The sequence below is a fragment of the Heliconius melpomene genome, chromosome 7 (assembly GCF_056956725.1).
Source record: "Heliconius melpomene rosina isolate 202511_hmr_F chromosome 7, ASM5695672v1, whole genome shotgun sequence".
NCBI lineage: Eukaryota > Metazoa > Arthropoda > Insecta > Lepidoptera > Nymphalidae > Heliconius > Heliconius melpomene.
In genome coordinates this window covers 4,975,077-4,994,523 of record NC_140395.1, presented here as the reverse complement: position 1 = coordinate 4,994,523, position 19,447 = coordinate 4,975,077, and the positions used below count along the sequence as shown (strand labels likewise).

The window sequence follows — 19,447 nt, the reverse complement described above, 5'->3', positions numbered from 1 at the left end:
AGGGTCGTCGGTCCACCTGGTTCAGTTGCTTAGTACTTACTTAATACTTTTTTTTTCATATTAGCATTTCTTCTATAACGAGATATTGAGAAAAATAAAGAAAATATAATATAGATACTTAAGTTATATGTTTGATTATTCAAGAATATAATTATTCATCTATATATCTTTTACTGAAGTGATGATCAAGTTATCTATTTATCTTTAAATATCCATAGATTTTAAAAAGTTATTGGCCATTTGGTTCTTGGATTTTCGCAATTCTATGCAGAACTGAAGATAGAGGTCTATTACTAATGATAAACTTTTTAGGTCACTTAGCTAGATAGATTTAGAAATAATAAAAAACAGCTTATCTTAAAACGTAAAATTCCATTTTCTCAAAACTCAATTATTTAAAACCCTCATCCATGCATGTCTTTAGTTCTGATAGGGTAATTTGCCGTTGGAAAAAAACTAAGTTTATTTAAAAACAAGTACAACAAAGATTTAAAAGTTAATTTTTACATCTATACACCGATACAACTATCAATTTATTAAGACAATCAAAGAAAAAACTAACATAGGACCTATATTTTTTTTAAAATAGAAAAAGTGCTAACTTTCTAAAATCAACTGAAATGCCATAAGCATAACTAATTGAAGAATATTTTTATGTGGAAATTTTAATTAGTAATAAACATAAACAAACATACTACATACATACATATTATATAGTTAATCAAAATAATTAGAGCAGAAACCAAATAAAAAAATTAATGTTTAAAATAATTTATGAACATGTCTTACAAAATTACTTAATTTAGTATATTTTTTATGATTACATACAAAAATTATGCTCCAGGTGAGGCTCGAACTCACAACCCCGGCATGTCTCACACGAACACTGTCTTATAAGTACCGTGCGCTAACCAATTGCGCCACTGGAGCTGCCCGTGAAATTGGGAAAAACCCGACTTCTTTTTTTCTTTAACTTAAATCGTAACTTTAAAGTTAAATAGAAATAAGCGCGATATATTTTAATGTTTTAAAATATTTACATTTCTAACAACGTTTGATAACACAAAAGGCCGCTGACTCATTATATTACAATCTGGTGATAAATACCAGATTGTAGTAGGTATGAACCGGTTGTCGGTACCGCCATTCTGTTTCTATGCGTTAATAATAATATAGTGATATGTCATAACCCTATGAATCAAAATCAAAAATTTCAGTTTCTCAGCTTTAACTCTAAGGACGATATATCCCTTTTCTTAAAGGTTTTTTAGAAAACATTTTCGAAACATAGCCATAGAGCCTTGTAAGCAGAACAAGAAAATTAAAATATAAAAAAAATTTTTCCTTGGAATGGAAATCGAACCACAACCGCCACGTTTATAGTCACACGCTGTGCCATTGTGCTACGAAGGCGAGAAATGGCGAACAATATTTTAGAAAAGTGTGTTGAAGAAAAGCAGAGAGACTGTTTGATCTTCCCTTTAAACAATGCTTTTGACCGAACCAGCCATTATTCTAGGGTTTCTAAACAAACACTGGCTGTTATAAATAAAGAAACTGAGCACAGCACGGTACTATTTGTTCGCCGTCTAAAAAAAAGGTAAAAAAACACATTTTGAATGTGGATGATTTTGACAGAACTGTTATACACCGAACAATTGAAGACTTTTATGTTACAAAAAATATTGTGCCCACTTGCACAAAACTTTTGAGTGCTATCACAGAAAAAAATCAGTTTCCATGGGGGATAACTAGTTTAAGAAAATTATTAAAGGCCATGGGATTCCAATGGGGTAAAATGCCATAATAAACGCCGAATACTGTTGGAAAGACCAAGCTGTAGTTTTTACATGATCTATTTATTTGCCCTTAACACAGGCAGCTCCAGTGGCGCAATTGGTTAGCGCACGGTACTTATAAGACAGTGTTCGTGTGAGACATGCCGGGGTTGTGAGTTCGAGCCTCACCTGGAGCATAATTTTTGTGTTTCATCATTTAAAATGTACCTACTAATGCAACCAATTTCGTGACCTACGTTCACAGTTATTTTTTATTAAAATTACTTAAATTAGGCATTCACTCGATGGACTGGTGATGTAAAAAAGGCCACTGGCTTAGATTGGATAGGAAGGGGAAGGATCCGGAGCTTCGGCGCATCCTGAGGGAGGCCTAAAGAAAGAAGCTAAAAAAAATTAAAACAACTTTCCAATTTTAACTATTACAACTGGCGAATTTTGGAGACATTATATGTTTTGTGATTTTTATGTGTGTACCCTTAATCTTATCCCGTGATTGTATTGCTTAAAGTAAATAGGCTTTTAAAAAGAAAGTATCCTTATATACTCTTAACAGTTTATTCATAAATAGTTACAATAAACTTACAACTAAATATTTGAAAATAAAGTTGCCAGTACTCATATAATAAAGAACATAAAATAAGTACAAAAAATAGTGCTCAAAGTGAAAAATATTGTAATAATGGCCATTTTATATACATAGAGTAATGTATCACACAAAAAGTAATCACTGAAATGAAGAAAAATAAAATAAAATTCAAATAATCTTAATAATTTGTTTTAATATTACAATAATAATTTATTATTAATAATTGGTCTATACAACGCCGGTATTACCAGTAGTGGGCGGGGCTGGCTGCGTGAACATAAACGAAGAGGCATTTTGGAATATTTGTTTCTTTACAAAGTCTGTGGTCGCTGATTTAAGGTTCTCTTTGGCGCCAAATTTGCATTTGACGTAACCGTATAAGTTCGCTCCTGTCAGTGTTAACGCTATTAACACTAATAGCTGTAAATATAATACATAAATAAAAAATATAATAATTTACTATATTTTTATTTAAATATAATTATTATCAACTATCTCATAATATCCGTTGGGCGGCGTTGAGTTCCGCCACTCAACGGCTCCGGAATTCTGCGGAAAATGGGGAATTTACCACAAGGTTCCCTCTGTCTAACCTACTGTGTGCGGGATACAGCGTGCAGCTGAAAAATCTTGCTACATTGCAATTTTTTCAGTTTCCTAATAAGTATTCTTCTTTCGTAAATGTGGAATAAAACTTTTAAAATGTTAAAAAGCTATATACAAATATAATTATACATACCATCCACTTAAATTTAAGTCCAAACAAACATATAATGAAGAAGCCAGACCAGAGGAGAGGACACAGGATCAAACCTATCCAGAACAATCTGCTTTCATTGCTGTTGATGCGATTCTGAAAAATAGCAAATTATTTTGAGGCCGTTGTGGCACAGAGGCACAAGGGTGTGATTGTAACTCCCACCCACTCGAAGAAGTGATTTTTTTTTTACGTTTATATTTTCATTTCTTCACTCCGGTGTCACGATAATATGTGTCTATGAATTGTGTCTTATTAGTTCTTTGCACATATATTTTAAGATAGAATGTTTAGTTTAATATCTACAATAACCCTGATAACCAATTTTCATTTGTCAGGAGTGCTATATAAAACCACTGAGTATTTGGTACTTAGCCTTAAATAAAAAAATAACAATAATAGAAGCCATTGAAAGATATAGTATAAAAAAAATATATTTTAATTAATAACTTTAATAATCGGACCACAGGATACCAAAGTGTCATGGTGTCAATTGTGACGTCAAGTCTGGGTATTCTGTCAATTCCATTGTATACATATAATACAAAATGTCAATCCATTGGTTTACCGTTTGTCATTAAAAAAGTAATGTACCTGTTTAGATTCAAACACCCAGTGTGATTTGCCATCATCATCTACATAGTTCCACCACCTCAGACCAACTAATAGCCTCCCTGAAAAAAGTACAAACCAACAATCATATTTGTTTGCTTTTACAATAATATTTGTTTTCTATTTCATTCATTCATTCATTCTTCATTAATCCATTTGGGGGAATAAGTTTTAATGTAATAAAGTAGTCTTTTTTATTTTATATATATGTAGGGTAAGTAAAGAGAGCCTAGTGTAAAGACATTGTATAATTCCTTTTCTTTCTGAATTGTGTGTTGCATGGATCTTGATGTAGTATTTCTGCCCAAGTTCAGTGGGGTACTAAACTCTGTGATTGTCTTTATAAAACAGGGAAAGTAAATAATCTATAGAAATCTAATCTCAAGAAATTGATAATTAAAATTATAAGCCCACTGCTTCTTAGAGATGTATCTTCAAATATTGCAATATTCAAAAGCAGATTATCAATATTCTAATAAACTGGACTTCATAAATAATACATTAAATAATAATTATAAAAAAATATAAGTTACAAACACATACCACTAATATTCTTAACAGTCCAGAAATCTGCAGATAACAGTAAAATGACCAATACAAAGCTTGCAATGAATGAGTCTGAGAACCATCCACACAGTATGTAGACTACTATTGCCGCACTTCTGAATATTAAATGGAAGAACACTATGTAGGGATGCCTGAAAATTATAAAAAGTCAGTTATATATTTGGTAGGCTGTTGTGGCGCAACAGCACAAACTTTGACTGTAAACATGACTGTTGTAGGTTCAACACCCACTTGGGGTTAATAACAATATTTCATACTTTGTAATCTGCTTTGGTAAACAGATAAGTTCCATCTCTCAACATGTTGAACAGAATGAGTTGACAGAACTGAATGTAATGAACAGTATCCTGAAAATGGATTCCTTCTGCCTAGCCTGCTATCAACAAGAATTCAATTTATTTATTAGTTATTGACTGGCTAGAGTTAGAAATTTTTCAAACAGCTGCAATATTAAAGAGAATCTAAAAAATATTCATTCTTTACTTTACACTTTATCTATTTATGGACTGACAAAACTGTGTTATGTGGAAAATATTCTTTGTATCATTGATCTAAAGAAAAGGATATGTTAATAACAACTTTTCCTGCATAAGAATCTAGTACTAAATTTAGTAACACCTTTCTTTATCAACTTACACAAATTGTTTATTGGAATTATCCTCTTCACCAAACGCGATGGTGTCGTCGTCGAGCAGCGGCACCTGAGGCACACCTGGCTGTAATAGCGTATCAACAACTACGTCAGCTCAAGCCGTGCAAAGCAAATCAAAAACACTAGTCTAGTTAAACAATAGATTAATAGGAAACAGTGCAAATTAAAGTAGCTATATATATCAAAATGATGTTAAATGAAATTAATTTCTAGTTATTTATAAATAATGTTGAGTTAAATGTTGATTATTTTATCAAACAATATGAATGAGATTTGGATTTGGTTTCGAATTATTGTACTTACAGTCGCTGAATTCATTGCGAATAACTGATGATTTTGCTAATTTAAATTGTAATATGTATTTTATAACTTATTTATTTAATTTCTTTACAAATTATATACTAAGAATTAGGTGGTTATATTTACTAATATTGAAAAATATAAGTTGCAATCTCAACTGGGAAAAAACACCAACTGTCAAATCGTGTCGCATCAAATGTCAACGTCATAGAGATAAAGTGTTGCCAAAAGCTTTCGGCTTAGAATAGCACCGTACTAGTATTATAGAAGCTGAAATTACGGTGTATCTTTAGGATTATTTATTTTACTATAGTATCTACTCAATTGTTTTGCGATTTTAATATATATTTTTTTTATATTCTTCTTAAAATTGTAACCCTAGAATATCAATCATATGATGTCAGTTTTTTATTTAATATGTTACATTTATTTACTTAAAGTTTTGTTTGATTCATAGTATAATTTATTAAAACCTTTGTAATATAAATGATCTTGTATGCAAGTAGATCTATTTATAGCTTACTACTTACTTACTTAAAACATACTAGTTATATAAAAGTATCTAATGAAAAAAATATTGCGCAGTGTTAACTTTTTTGAAATCGATATTGACTTAACATCTTTAAAATCGATACTCGCTTAGAAAATATTAATATTACAATATTCTTTCTTTTTAAAAGTACTACGTTAAATTTTCTTCATTCTCAACAACTTACTCTCATTTAAGCAATATAATATTGGGATACGGATATATTATAATTTAAAGTTAGGTAATTCATGCCTACATTACATTGTATCAACAAAAACTATCCATGTTTTAAAAATGAAAATACACACCTAATGTAAATAAATTACTATGTTTACAGTTAACTTAACATTATAATGTAGCCTAATATAATAATTGTTTTTATTCTAAAAATTGCTATATATTATACAAATTACAAACACAATGACATAAAGTTTGTTTGGATGTATAACTATTGTTGATAATTGGTATGAGTCGATTGCAATTGGAATCGTTTCAAGAGTACAGATGAGAACTGTCAAAATTTTGCAGGAAGGCACATGCAACGCTGTTTACAAGTAGGGGCTCGCGACGTTTTTCTGTTTGTCGGCTAGCGTTTGTTTTTCTCGCAATCGTTTCGTGTTCTATACAATGTGTTCCTGCGCCGCGGGTGTCGTACTGAGCGAGTGTTCGTGATCTTGGTTGTTATATTGTATTGTGACAGGTGCGATTTGCGTAACGTAGCTGCGATGGGCGCTAAGGCTAGCACGGCGAATGGGGGGCAGAGTCCGCGAGCCAGGACATTCTCGACCAGCTCCAGCTCTGACGTAGTCTCCGGTGGCGCGGGATTCAGCCTGCTACGAGCCATACCCGGTATACAAGTGTCCAACGACAGGCAGCGCGCCAGATCCCTTTCGTCAGTTCCGGATCTACACGCCTCTCATGAAGCTATAGCAATTCCTCCTAACTCTCAAAGCTACGAGGCTTCGGCAGCCGCCAGTCCAGATACTGATTCAAGCTCCAATGAAGAAACTGGTCCCGTAGCTGGTACGTCCTTGGCTCTGGGCAGAGTTTATGCAGCACACTCCTTGCCTTCACACATCTGGTCCTTAAACGGTATGTACTATCTAGTTTTATGAATGGTTGTTGAAGTTAGTAAGATTTCTCATATGTATGATAACAATAACACAATGATTCAAGCTCATATTTATATAACATATCATGATGCAAATGTTTCAGATATTATAAAATTTATTACAATCATAACAAACGCATCATCATTTATGCAGAATAAATATGCAATTGAAAAGTCTAAATGTAAAAAACTTAAAATCTAATAAGATTGTTTGATCAAGGACACTGAATGTTGTTACCTACCTCTATTTTTTCTTTGATAAATTAAGACAAAAAATATGTACTAAACTTGTTTATATGAATAATGAGTCTGATAAAGCTTGAATAAAAGAAAAAGATCTTATAATATATGTGCATAATATTTTCAGAAATACCTGATTTCTCAGGTGTTGAGAAAAAATTATATTAAGTATTTTTAATAAATTTCAAATCACCAACAGAATATTCACGATAAAAGTAATTAGTTATGATAACATGCAGCATTTAGGCAATTTCAATACAAACAAAGATATTACTTAATATAGATATATATTATCACAAAACCAGTGTTATCACAGTAAGTAATTTTCTGATGGAAAATACTTTTACAAAATAAGCATCAGGATTACATCTTAGGAAGTGTATCTTACTGAGGCCGTTATGACTCAGTGGGTCAGAGCCTGATTGCAAATGCAACAACTATGGGGTGGATTTTTTTTTTCACTCTGGTGGATGGTTTAATTTTACTTTTTGGCACTGAATGACAAAGTGCGGTGTTCAGTTCAGCGACACAATTGAATGTCTTAACACTGTGTTCCCTCTGTCTACCTTGCTATGGGGGAACTGAATGAAGTTGCTAATAGGACATTAATATAATATTAGTGTGAAAATGTTGCAAAAAAATAAAATGACATAATTAGTAAAATAATTATTTGCAAAATCTTTAAAATGAGGCCTCTTCAAATACTTAACTAAAATGACATGTTCATTGAAGCCTTACACTATAACACTGTTTATAGTAACTATTGTATTAAAACTTAAGATGCAACATAGTCTTGTAAAACAAATCAATTGACTGTTAAGCAGTGGGCTTTGTTGCATAACTTCATAACACAATTTACTTGGTAAAAATATGTGTTTATATTGTGGTTTTGCTGCAAAAAAACACAATCCAAAAACAACATACATAACTATATTCCTAAGTTCAAGGTGCTACTTAATTGAATAAAAATTAAAGAAAAAAAAGAAAAATATATATAATTCTGACTTAGTGAAAAATGTAAGTCAAAAGGTTTATATAATTTTGAATTATATAAGTTCTTTCAAAATGTTATGTTATTTGTTCACTACATACTATAAGTAAAATCTGATGTATTTTATGTAAATAAAAAACAGAGTTTGCTCAATATTGGAATAAGCAATATTTGTATTATAATTGAAATGTATTTGAACATTCGAAATAATATTTATGCTACAGCTATTTGAATTTCCTTTTAAAGAATATATAAATTTATTTTTATAAATATTCTGAATATTTTTAGATAATAGTGTGGGTTGGTTGGCTCAATCAGGCATTTCTAAACAGACAGATAGGGAAAAAATGTAATTTAAAATATTTTTCATTTAAATGGAATTTTGAATTCTTTAATAAACATAGCTGTCACAAGCTTGCAAGGTGGTTCTGCCAAAAAAATAATAATAGTTGCTCTTTATAATTTAATTTAAAATTAAAATTAAAAAAAATATAATTTTGTTAATACAATGGTAATTATCTATCTTAAGTGATATTATTTTCACATATATTTCTATATTTAAATGAACTTACTTATTGCTTTGTTTTGTTATGCAAAAGTTATTCTGGGTGCTGCATTAGACCCTCAAAATATAAGAGATAACACAAGAAATATCTGTTCATACTTATTTTAAAAAAAATCTATTATTTTGTCTATTTAAATTTAAAATTTAAGTTTCTACATATTGTAAATGCAAATAAAAAAGTATACATGACGCTTAATAGGTACAAGTTTTAGACATGTAAGGTAATGGATTTTCTATTGAAATTAGATTTAAAAGGCACATTTTGCCGAGGCGTTAGATTCCTAGCATAGAGTCAACGTATTTTTTTCGCTATAACTACCTATGTATTAAAGTAGGTGCTGTTATGAAATGATTGTATCGCGTTTGTTCCACTCGGCGTTTTGCCAATGGCCATATTGATTAAATTGCGTTTTGTTTCATACAATAATGTACGCGAGTATTACGATGTAAGCCAAATATGGGCATATTAAACGAAAATGGCTATTGTATTTTGGTTTTTATGTTCTTTTGTTTTTTTACTATCTTTCATATTTTATTAGGAGTAAATAAATGAGATCTAGTTATAAGACGCGGTTCTACAGTCCCAAACTCATGTTAATAAAAATATTAAGGTTTGTGGGATATCGGATCTGAACCATCATGTTGCGGCTGTTGTGACAATAAACGGTTGTGGTTTCAATTCTCTCGTTTCGATTTAAGTTTCAAAATCCAGAATCTGCGTTTAACTGGTAATTTTGTCTAATGTCATCTCTGTCCTGAAGGTGAACGCAAAGCGATGGACAGGGTCCTTGTCTAGGTTTTCGCTGGTTACCTTGCTAAAGAGATGCGTGAAGCTTAAACTATATAGGTAGTTCATTTTAGTTTTCTAAGATCTATATTTGTGAATCACTTTTGAGACCGATCTTGAGAAAGCCTTTATAAATGAAAACGATATCTCAAAATCGATTTCAGAGTTGAAAGCGATTTATAAATACGAACCTAAAAATGTAATTTACTTCAAATTATGAAACAGTATTACGTGAAGAAATGTAAACAATGACGCTCGTTAACAGAATTACTGCGTATTCTAATTTGATTAAGATATTGCGTTGTGAAGTGTGTTTACCTTTATATTATAAAGAGTACTGGTGGCCGCCCGCAACTTTGTCTCCGTGAGCAGTAAAATATATATTTTTTTCTAGAACTCCTCTCTTAGTGCTCTCCAACATTCCTCAAGGAATCTGCCAAATTGCCGGGTGTTTCTTGATTTATGAACAATATTGTATGTCTTACCCAACTCTAGAAGAAAGTGGAATAATGAGTGTATCGACATAAAGTTTTGCTATACCCCAGCCTTTTGATTGCCAGCTCTGTGATAACATAAAAAAAATATTTTGGAGCATCGATTTTGGTGGATTTATGAGATGCGTTTAATGGGATATTATATAAATTGTATGCATATATACATTCTTATGTCCACGCAACACATTCTAGAGCAGTAATTCCATCAGTGTCTGCCCCACGTCTGCCCGCCAATTTATGGTCATCCCAAAATGTCAATATATCTTACACTAATGTAACAATAGGCCATTCTCCTAGTCAAATGTGTTTTAGCTAAAATACAGTGTTTTGCTTAACGTTTCACAGTTTTATCGAAATTAGCCATTATAGGAGGCTATAGATATTTGTATGAAGAAATTTAAAAAGGATTTGTATTTTTAAATATTTCCATTTTGTCTTTTCCATTAGACATAATATTAATAATCTCGATATTACCAATGTTAAGAATAGTCGCCGGTGTGCGCTTTTAAGGAGCATGTTCATAATAAAAAATGTGATGATGTTATATATATTCTGTACCACGCTCTAAAGCAAATGCGGATAACTATACTATGCGGTTAATGTTAATTGCCTATCTAGTTATAAAAAAGCTTAAATTCCCTGAACCTAGAATCTTGAAATTTTGCAGATAAGTTCTTTGTAGTGCATAAATTAGTCCTAAGATAGAACTTTAGAAGAATAAAATGTCTATAAATTATCGCAATCTGAAAGATCGAAAACCGCACCCGCAAAGTCTCAAGTGGAACACACGTTTTAAAGATGAAAGAGTCCTATAAAAACGCATTAAAAGCTCACCATCTAACTTTGTGCCTAAATAACCATAACATTACTCAAAATAGAATAGGTTTCCCATTAAAATCTATTAACAACACGGGATATGCCGTAAGTCAATAAATTTTTGCGTCAATCCGTCTAGTTCGTAATAAATTTGTTTTCCGGGTTACACTGCGCCCGCGCATCGTTCTACAGCGAAAGCTCAGTTGTTCGCGAGACGCCTCTGAGGAAACACGTCTATTTTAAACCATGTATCGTCGCCGTTACCGCACTACTTTAGGCCTGGGCCTGGGGTCTTCGTTCTCTTCTACGTTCTCCACCACACTCTCTTTCTCATCTCGCACGTCCACAGTAGACACTGTGAGGTCGGATGCGCGCGCGACCGCTGCTAAGCTCAAATCGAAGTATGAAAATGCCGGCACAGCGCAAGGTCTGTTGTGTGGTGTGAACGACCTACCCTAATCCCAATTAATAAAATTAATATAATACATGTTTTTTTTTGTTTTTATGCATTGCCTACTTTCTCATAATAGAGACGTTGCCAGTATATATAATTATTTTTTATAGTAATTGTGAGTTCAAATTGTACTAAGGGATTCCCTTTAAAAAAATAAACAAAATACAAAATTCTTTGTATTTTGTATTTTTTTTTGACATGGCAACTTTTTGATAATGACCGCTTATAGGCTTTGCTACTTAACAAGCATTGTCGATTGGGCGGACATTGGTATTCTATAAAATTGTAGAATAATAAAACAAAATAAATAAACAAACCTTTATATTATTAAGTATTAGGTATATTTTGACGATAACAATATAAAATATGTAATTATATATAGGAATGTGTTATATTTCTACTAATCTGTGCATGCACATTAATTAAACACGTCTAGTACCTTTTAAAATTGATTTGCGCCGTTTTAATTAGCGAGGTTATATGATTTTAAAATTGTGAACTGATTATTGTACTCAGAAATGTAATTATTGCTCTAAAGTAATGTATTATACCTGGCCTATAGCCATTTTTAGAAACCATACTATACAATATTTTTCAATTCCAACCAATAGTTCCTGAGGTTAGCTCCTTCAAACAAACAATAAGAATAAATTAAATATAGAGTAAAGATCCACAATTTCATTAGTAACCATTAATAAGAAATTAACTAGTTTCATAATGCAGTTGAAAAGTAAAATAATATAAAGAACACAACAGAAAGATGTCTTGATTTAAGTCGTTTCTTTATAAACAGAGAAAATGATCACTAATGCCAATTTAAAACAAAAAAAAACAAATTAAAGATAGTGTTAGACCACTTAGTGAATTTCACTTGATACTTAACGTGTTCACATGTAGACTACGCCGTCTAGGGATTAGGAGTTGCCAAACAAAGCCAAGTTTTAATTCAATTAATTCGGAACGCGAGTTACGTAGTAATTATACTTAATTCACATTATCATAATTACTGTGTTAGTTGGAAAAGCTTAAGCTTTCGATTTAAGATATATATGTAGGTATAGGTTCATATTATATGTAGAACTAGCTTTTTATTGCAGTTCCGTGCCCGTGGCCAAGCGACAGGTTGTGGATTCGATTTCCACTCGACGAAATTAATATTTCATATATTTTAGTATTTTCATTTTTTCGCTCGGGTGACGAGAGGAGTTTTAAATTTCTCCACTAAACGCGCAATGTCTTCAGAATTCGGGAAAATGGGAAATTTGTGAAGCTAAAAAAACACAAAGACACATTCTAGGTGACCGAGGTAACTGTTGCCGCTGGTAGAGTCCTAGAGCCATCCTTGATAAACAGCACAAAAATTATTTTTCATTTGTTGTTCCTGAGATTAGCGCTGTCAACCAAACAATCTCCTCAGTTTTATGTCATTAGTGTAAAAGTATAAATACCTAGTTCTTTTTATTGTTTCCTTAAATACCAAGTTTGTAACCTCGTATTATTTGAATTCTTGGCGTGCATAACTTTTCGCATGTTGCCGGAATGCACCGACAAGGTCAAAATTATAATAGGTATATAAAAGAAAGAAGAAAAAGTATTTAAATTATCAATATTTTTTTTCAGCTTTACGCTAGTTCCCGCATATAGCAAGGTAGAAAGTGATATGCGTGAAAGTGATATGTATGGAGAGCCAATAAATAAAAATCTTTATTTCTTCTTCTCTTCTTTCTTTTCCTCGAGTGGGAATTGAACGCACAACCTGTCGCGCTTACAGCCGCAAGCTTGTGCCTCTGCGCCACGACTGGCCTCTGTACTAAATACAATTATTTATTATTTCACATTTTTAATAGGTATACTTTTCGTGTTTTTCGGAGACATTGCGTGTTAGTAAAGAATCTCAACATTGTTCTTTGTTTTATCAAATGTTTATATTTTTAAATATAAACACGTGGGACTTGAACAAAGGGCTTAGTAAACTTTTAGATTACAAAATATACCTAATTTATTGGCTTTAGTGATTCTGTGCCTTTTTTGCTGTTTTATTTTACTCTTTTAAGGACATAATCTATTAAATGACAAAAGTTAACGAAGTTAACAATGTTCTTTGTGTCAAATCAGACTAGATTGCTTATTAAAATACATGTAGGAGGTGTTTTTCATGTTGAAATCGTCATGATGCTGTGAGGCACTATACCTTGCTATAGTATGCGGCACAAAAATTTCAGGGAACCTAGTGTTACGACACCCCGGTACCCACTTACCGCTAAATTTTGGAGACATTGCGTGTTTGATTTCGGAACTCAACGCCGCGTTGCTACGATACAGGGGCTATCATTATTTAAATACTTATTTACAGTATATTATTACATGATTACTATAAAATATGTATATGTAAATACTGTTTAGTACTAATATATAATAGTATATTAGTTTCGTCTATCCAGTGGCGGTGCTTTGAGTCTTTGTACGGTGAACAATGAGTGACCTACTGAGGCTCAAGCAAGGAGTTTAACAAAGTAAATAGCGAAGGTCGACCTCGAATTACATTCTACTAGGTATAGTTTAAAGATGATCTGTGATTTACAATTAACGTATGGTGATGACATTTTGTGATGACATTTTTAAAATTTTTTTGTAATGTAGCCCAAGTTGGAATAAAATGTAGGTATTTTTTAACTTTAAACACTATGGCTGCAGGTTCCCACTGACGGAGGAGTGAATTATTTTCGCCATTCAACACGTTATATATTGCAAACATGGGGCGGTGCATGAGGAACGGAGTGTAATAACACTGGATTCCCTCTGGTCTCTCTATTTTCTCCGTATTTGCGATATCACGTTGTATCCCGTATCGAAACTAAAAAAATAGGCAAAATATACCTAAGATAATCTTAGCTTTAATCTCACCAAGCTTTTCCATCCAGATTTAATGGAAGCATTCCTATTTACCAGCAAAACGTCTTACCGCCAACAAACAGCGTTGCTCTTTGAGAGAAATCCTTACTTTACAGCGTTTGTCGAGTGCGTTCGTTAACTGCGGGGAACCTTTCAAGTGACCTAGTTCGAACATTGTTTACGTTGGTAGTGGCGAGGTGCCTACTACCGGTAAAACGATCGTTCAGCTAATGTAAGAGGTCTATCACTTAGTGTTGTATGGTTTTCTTTTAAGATAGATAAGAAAAGGCGTCTTTATGCTTTTTCATAGTAAAGCAGAAAGTGGGAAATTAGTGTCATGCCACTCCATTTGTCAATTACCGTTTTGTTTTGGAAATTCACAATTCTTAGCTACATAATAACTGTTTAGTTTCAGTCAGAGAAGTTAAAGGACGAAGTGATTTGACGTTAGTCTCTTTCGTAATTGCTCAAAAGTTTCAATGAACCACGAATTCCCAATTAAGAGCTTGCTTTAGTCGCGGATTAATTTACTCAAGCTTAATTAAGAGGTAACTAGATGTCTAAGCGTAATACGTGCCTAAGGAATACTAATGAAGTGAAAATTGTAAATTACCTAGTTTTCCTTAAAAAATACATGCTTATTCTATGTAGCTAACTTTGTGTTGAAATAAGAAAAAATAAATAAATCATGAAACTCAAGGTAAGAGTAAAAATTTGAATCTACATATTTCCTTGTGCATTACTAACTACGCCATTAATTATTTAAGTTTACCTAAAATATCAATACCACAATCATTTTTAATTCAAAAGTTATTTTTATTTATAAAAAAAATTTTAAATGTGTGTAATAGGCGGTCGTTGCGAATTGACACAAGCTTTTGACTGTAAACAAGACGGTTGTGGGTTCGATTTCCACTCGGGGGAATAAATTATTATTTACTAATGCTCGCCTCGAAAATTCGACGGAAAGTGGGGGACGCTGTACTTAACATTAGGTTCCCTCTACCTACCCTGTCATATGTGTAGCTGACGAAAAAGAAAAAAAAAATGTATACAGGCATCCCTCGTATAACACGGTTAATTCGTACCGTGCTATATCGAAACCGTGTTATACGAAACCAGGTATACCATACTGTACACCGTGTAGTATCGAGACACTGTCTTGTGTTATATCGAAACCGTGTTATACGAAACTTTGAAATCATATAAATAAGGGCAATGCGTACCGTGTTATATCGAAACCAAATCATAAGGTGTAAAATTTTATGATAGCTGTAATTTCGTTCCAAATACTACATAAATGAAAAAGGAAGTTACCTTGAAGTTTTTATTAAGAAAAATAAATTAAATTCAATTTTATGATGAAATACAAAAATTAAAAATACAACAATAAAATATATTCAAAGACTAATAATAATAATTACATAGTATAAAACAAGTAGAAACAGCTTATTGAACGAACAAAAATTTCAAATTTAAAATGCATATTTTTCAAAATCGTGTTATACTAATATCATTTCTTGTATCGTGTAATATCGAAACCGTGTTATATTAGTCGCAATTCTTGGACCGTGTAATATCGAAACCGTGTTGTACAAGTACCGTGTTATACGAGGGACGCCTGTATTTACTATCATTTCTCAGCTAAAGTAATAATAGTTGTCACTACATATATGAGTGATGATTGAATTTCCGTACAAAAATGTATGTTTATATTAGCCGTTGCAAGTTGGCCTAGGATTTTAGGTCATCGGGAAACTGGAGCGTGGGAGTGCTATTCATAACCGATCCGACTCCACCTAATGTGATGCTTGCTAATAATTATTTTGCACGTTTACTCTCCTTTTTTTTTTTACTTTTTGTACTCTTCTTTTTTAATGTAGGACTTTTTGCATTGTAGCCTGATGATGGTGGTGTGGTGGCTTGGTTTCGGTTTCATCTTAGAAGATGAGGAGGATTAGAATTTCATTGTTGATCTTGTAATAATATAGTTTTTTTTCAACTTTAAAAAATATATAAGCCAGTGGTGGCGCAGAGACATAAGCAATGTGTAATAACCGCGATAGGTTGTGGGTTCAATTACCACTCGACGTAATTAAATATTTTAATGTCTTTGCACTGGTGTCGAGGCAAAGTGCGTCTCTGAGTACCGCCACTCAACAGGAAATGCCTCCAGAATTAGGCGGAAACTGGTGAACGGGAACACTAGGCTTGCTCTGCGTACCCTGCTGTGTGCGGGATACAGCGTGAAGCCGATTTGATTTAATTTTAATTTTCTTAACAAGAGCTTAACGCCATTTCTCTATAATTAAAACAGTCTTTATCACTAATGTATTTAATTAACGAAACTAGTACACAGTATAAAGTGGTACAGCCAAGTCATTTGCAATTCAGTACGGTTGTATATGCATAGATGCATCCAACGTTTAACGAGAGTGCCTCAGTTGCAATTATTTCTCACAATTACTCAACAGTCGACCGTGTAGGAACTGTACTGTAGGGGATGGAAATTCAACCCTTATATTTTTCTATTAAATTTTGCCACCCCATCGAGGGTAAAACGATTTAGGTTCGTTAAATAAAATAGCTTAATGATCGCTATAAGGTTGTGAGGGTAGTATTTCACTGTTTTAATTATAAATTATAGTCTGATTTTGTGTTTTTTTTTTATTTTTCTTCTTTTATTAAACATAAATCTACATTTTGTTGATGGTTACTTTTTACTCGATAGCGCCACGCAAGGAAGGGTAATGTGTTTATCAATATGTATGTACATACAAATGTTTGCTTCTATGCGGCGTACATGAGGCAAAGCGGATTGACCGATTTTGATGATTCTTAAGTAAAACGATTCGTCTCTACTTTATTTCTTATGTCTTAATCTTAAGCTAATATTTTAAATTTCACATTTCCATTTTAATTTTTTGAAGAACAGTATCAGCTTGACCCATTTGATCGCATACAACGTAGAGCCGTTCGAATCATTAAGGACCCAATGTGCTGTGAAAGGCTTGACACTTTGGGTCTGCGTAGAGACGTCTCCTCGCTGTGCGTTCTCTATCGCATTTTTCATGGTGAGTGTTCTGAGGAACTGTTCGACCTGTTACCTGCCGCCGAATTTTCCAACCGCATAGTACGTCACAAACCTAAATACCATCCACACCACCTGGATACGTAGCACTCCACTACTGTGCGGTTTCGTAGAAATTTCCTTCCACGCGCCACCGAACTGTGGAATGGCCTACCCGCGGCAGTGTTTCCAGGTCGGTACGATATGGGTACCTTCAAGAAGCGCATCTATCTCCACCTCAAAGGCCGGCAACGCACCTGTAGCTCCTCCGGTGCTGCACGGGGTCGTGGGCGGCGGTGATCATCATCAGGTGACCCGAACGCTCGTTTGCCTTGTCCTTTTTCCATAAAAAAAAAAAGAACAGATTTTGTTAATCCTTATAAGCTATCTTTCTTGTTTGTTATTTTTAATGCAGTCAGTATTTTGTTTCTGATCATTTTTACTCTATTTTTTTAGTAGATTTTACCAAGTTATTGCATCTCCTAGATAGGTTACGTCGTGAACCCACAACCATATTGCAGTGTCCAAAAATATAGCCAAAATTCTACTAAATTAAAAATCAGCTAGCTTTTTGTTGAAAACACTTTTTTATAATTAACCAATCTAGAAATGATGTAAGACGAGTTTGCTATTATTAGAATATGTAGTTGCTAAGAGAGCATCTGGCTTGTTAATAAATCAGGCGCAGTAATAGAAATTGTTTTCGTTTTATGTTTTATTGTTTTCATTTGTATTTGATCTACCTAATTAATTTTCGAAAAATATTTCTGGTCACTTGTCACTTTAAAGCATTTAGGTACTTTGGACATAAAGGCTGTTGTGGATAAATCTAGCGTGCGGCGTTAAGATCCGCAATAGTTCTTATTCGATGAAAAAGAATTTAGATGACTAAGTTCTATAATAATGAAGTATATTAAATTAAGTCTTACTATATTAAAGTGTGTTTCCTACTTGTTGTCTCATAATCTTTGATTCATTTGCCAGCGAAGGAATGCTTCGTAATCTCCACAAATGCTATGTAATATAGATTATTACACGTATTAAACAGAGCTACTTATCTCTAACATTGTTATTATTTATCATAATATGTCTCTGTCTTTATAATAGCACCGAATTCTTCGTAGCTACTAGTATACGGAACTTACCTATCGATGTTAAATGTTAAATTTTAATTATAATAGTCAATATGCTTACTGTAATTTCTCAAAAAATTAATAAATGAAAATATATACCATTTTTAGAAAAAGTTAATAATTTTAACCTTTCGGGATTTGTATCCAAGCCGTCCGTTCAGTACCGTACTCGCTGTGGCCGCTAAGCTATAGGTTCTTTCTAGGTCACTAAGCCCAGCCTATAGTTTATTAGATCAAATAATGCCGCTATTAAGAGACTCCGTCCTTCCAATACAAGATTTAACTTCCAATTATTATATTTGACCCATGACGAAGTCATGCTAAATAGAAAAGGTAAAAGAAAGTTGGCTTAACATAATAAAAAAAAAGAAGTAACACTGCAGTAGTAAAAAACCAAAAAATAATATTCGAGACTTTCAAAGACCAGTTTTACTCACGGGAATTGTCATTGAAATTGTGAAATTTTCAACAAAAACTTAGGCAGTAGGTAGGTACTAGGTGTGCTACACACCTGCACACTTGACACAGTGGCGAAGCTATTTCGGTATTTAACCTTAATATTCAAAAGTTATATATACTAAGCTTTTAGGGAAATTATCTTATTTAAGTAAAGATATTTATACTATTTATATATGTATGTATATAAAGTTCTTCGGTGTAGAACGCTAAAACCTTGCTTGTAGACGACCTTTTTTTAACTTCACGCTGTATCCCAAACGATGCAGGTTAGGCATGGAGATTTTGGGAACCTAGTGTTAAGACACTCCCTTCACTATAAGAGACTTTGGTTCCCCACTTTCCGCCGAACTCTAGAGGCATCACTCAAGGATATGAAATATTTAATATTTTCGTTTCCCCGCTCTAGTCGCGAGGCACAGCGCGGGGTAGAATTGCGCCACTGACGCACTGGCAGCCGCATTTGTATCGTTATCTATCTTCTATCTATATATATAAAAGGACTTGTCCTCACTGACTGAGGTAAGACGCACGCACAGCCGTAACCGCTGATGGTAGAAACGTTGAATTTGGACAAAAGTTTACTTTCGTAATCTGGATATCCACTAAGAAGGGATTTTGAAAAAATTGAACCCT

General features: G+C 33.0%; 2 protein-coding genes and 2 non-coding genes across 5 annotated transcripts in view; 2 read left to right on the top strand and 2 right to left on the bottom strand.

The window, feature by feature from the left end:
* Positions 1 to 836: 836 nt before the first annotated feature.
* TRNAI-UAU (transfer RNA isoleucine (anticodon UAU)) lies at positions 837 to 930 on the bottom strand. Its single transcript has 2 exons — positions 893 to 930; positions 837 to 872 (listed from the first exon to the last, which is right to left on the bottom strand). It is a non-coding gene; the product is annotated as a tRNA-Ile (tRNA).
* Positions 931 to 1,881: 951 nt separating this feature from the next.
* Positions 1,882 to 1,975, top strand: TRNAI-UAU (transfer RNA isoleucine (anticodon UAU)). The gene is made up of 2 exons: positions 1,882 to 1,919; positions 1,940 to 1,975. It is a non-coding gene; the product is annotated as a tRNA-Ile (tRNA).
* A 360-nt stretch (positions 1,976 to 2,335) lies between these two features.
* Positions 2,336 to 5,475, bottom strand: LOC146537438 (putative Golgi apparatus membrane protein-like protein CG5021). 2 transcript variants are annotated; one of them, XM_085188055.1, is made up of 6 exons: positions 5,277 to 5,475; positions 4,958 to 5,037; positions 4,298 to 4,452; positions 3,737 to 3,816; positions 3,125 to 3,238; positions 2,336 to 2,805 (listed from the first exon to the last, which is right to left on the bottom strand). In XM_085188055.1, exons 1-6 carry the CDS (start codon positions 5,289 to 5,291, stop codon positions 2,614 to 2,616), a joined length of 636 nt encoding a protein of 211 aa, XP_085044181.1. In that variant the 5' UTR covers positions 5,292 to 5,475; the 3' UTR covers positions 2,336 to 2,613. The 2 variants fall into 2 exon arrangements, with proteins under 2 accessions (XP_085044181.1, XP_085044182.1); XM_085188056.1 differs by having other exon boundaries at positions 4,958 to 5,022.
* Positions 5,476 to 6,296: 821 nt separating this feature from the next.
* The window catches only part of LOC146537437 (E3 ubiquitin-protein ligase znrf2), a 111,647-nt gene continuing 98,496 nt past the window's right edge, over positions 6,297 to 19,447 (top strand). The window contains exon 1 of the mRNA XM_085188956.1: positions 6,297 to 6,894. Within this exon, the coding sequence (XP_085045082.1) occupies positions 6,528 to 6,894 (367 nt within the window). The 5' untranslated portion in view covers positions 6,297 to 6,527. The remainder of the gene's footprint in view (positions 6,895 to 19,447) is intronic.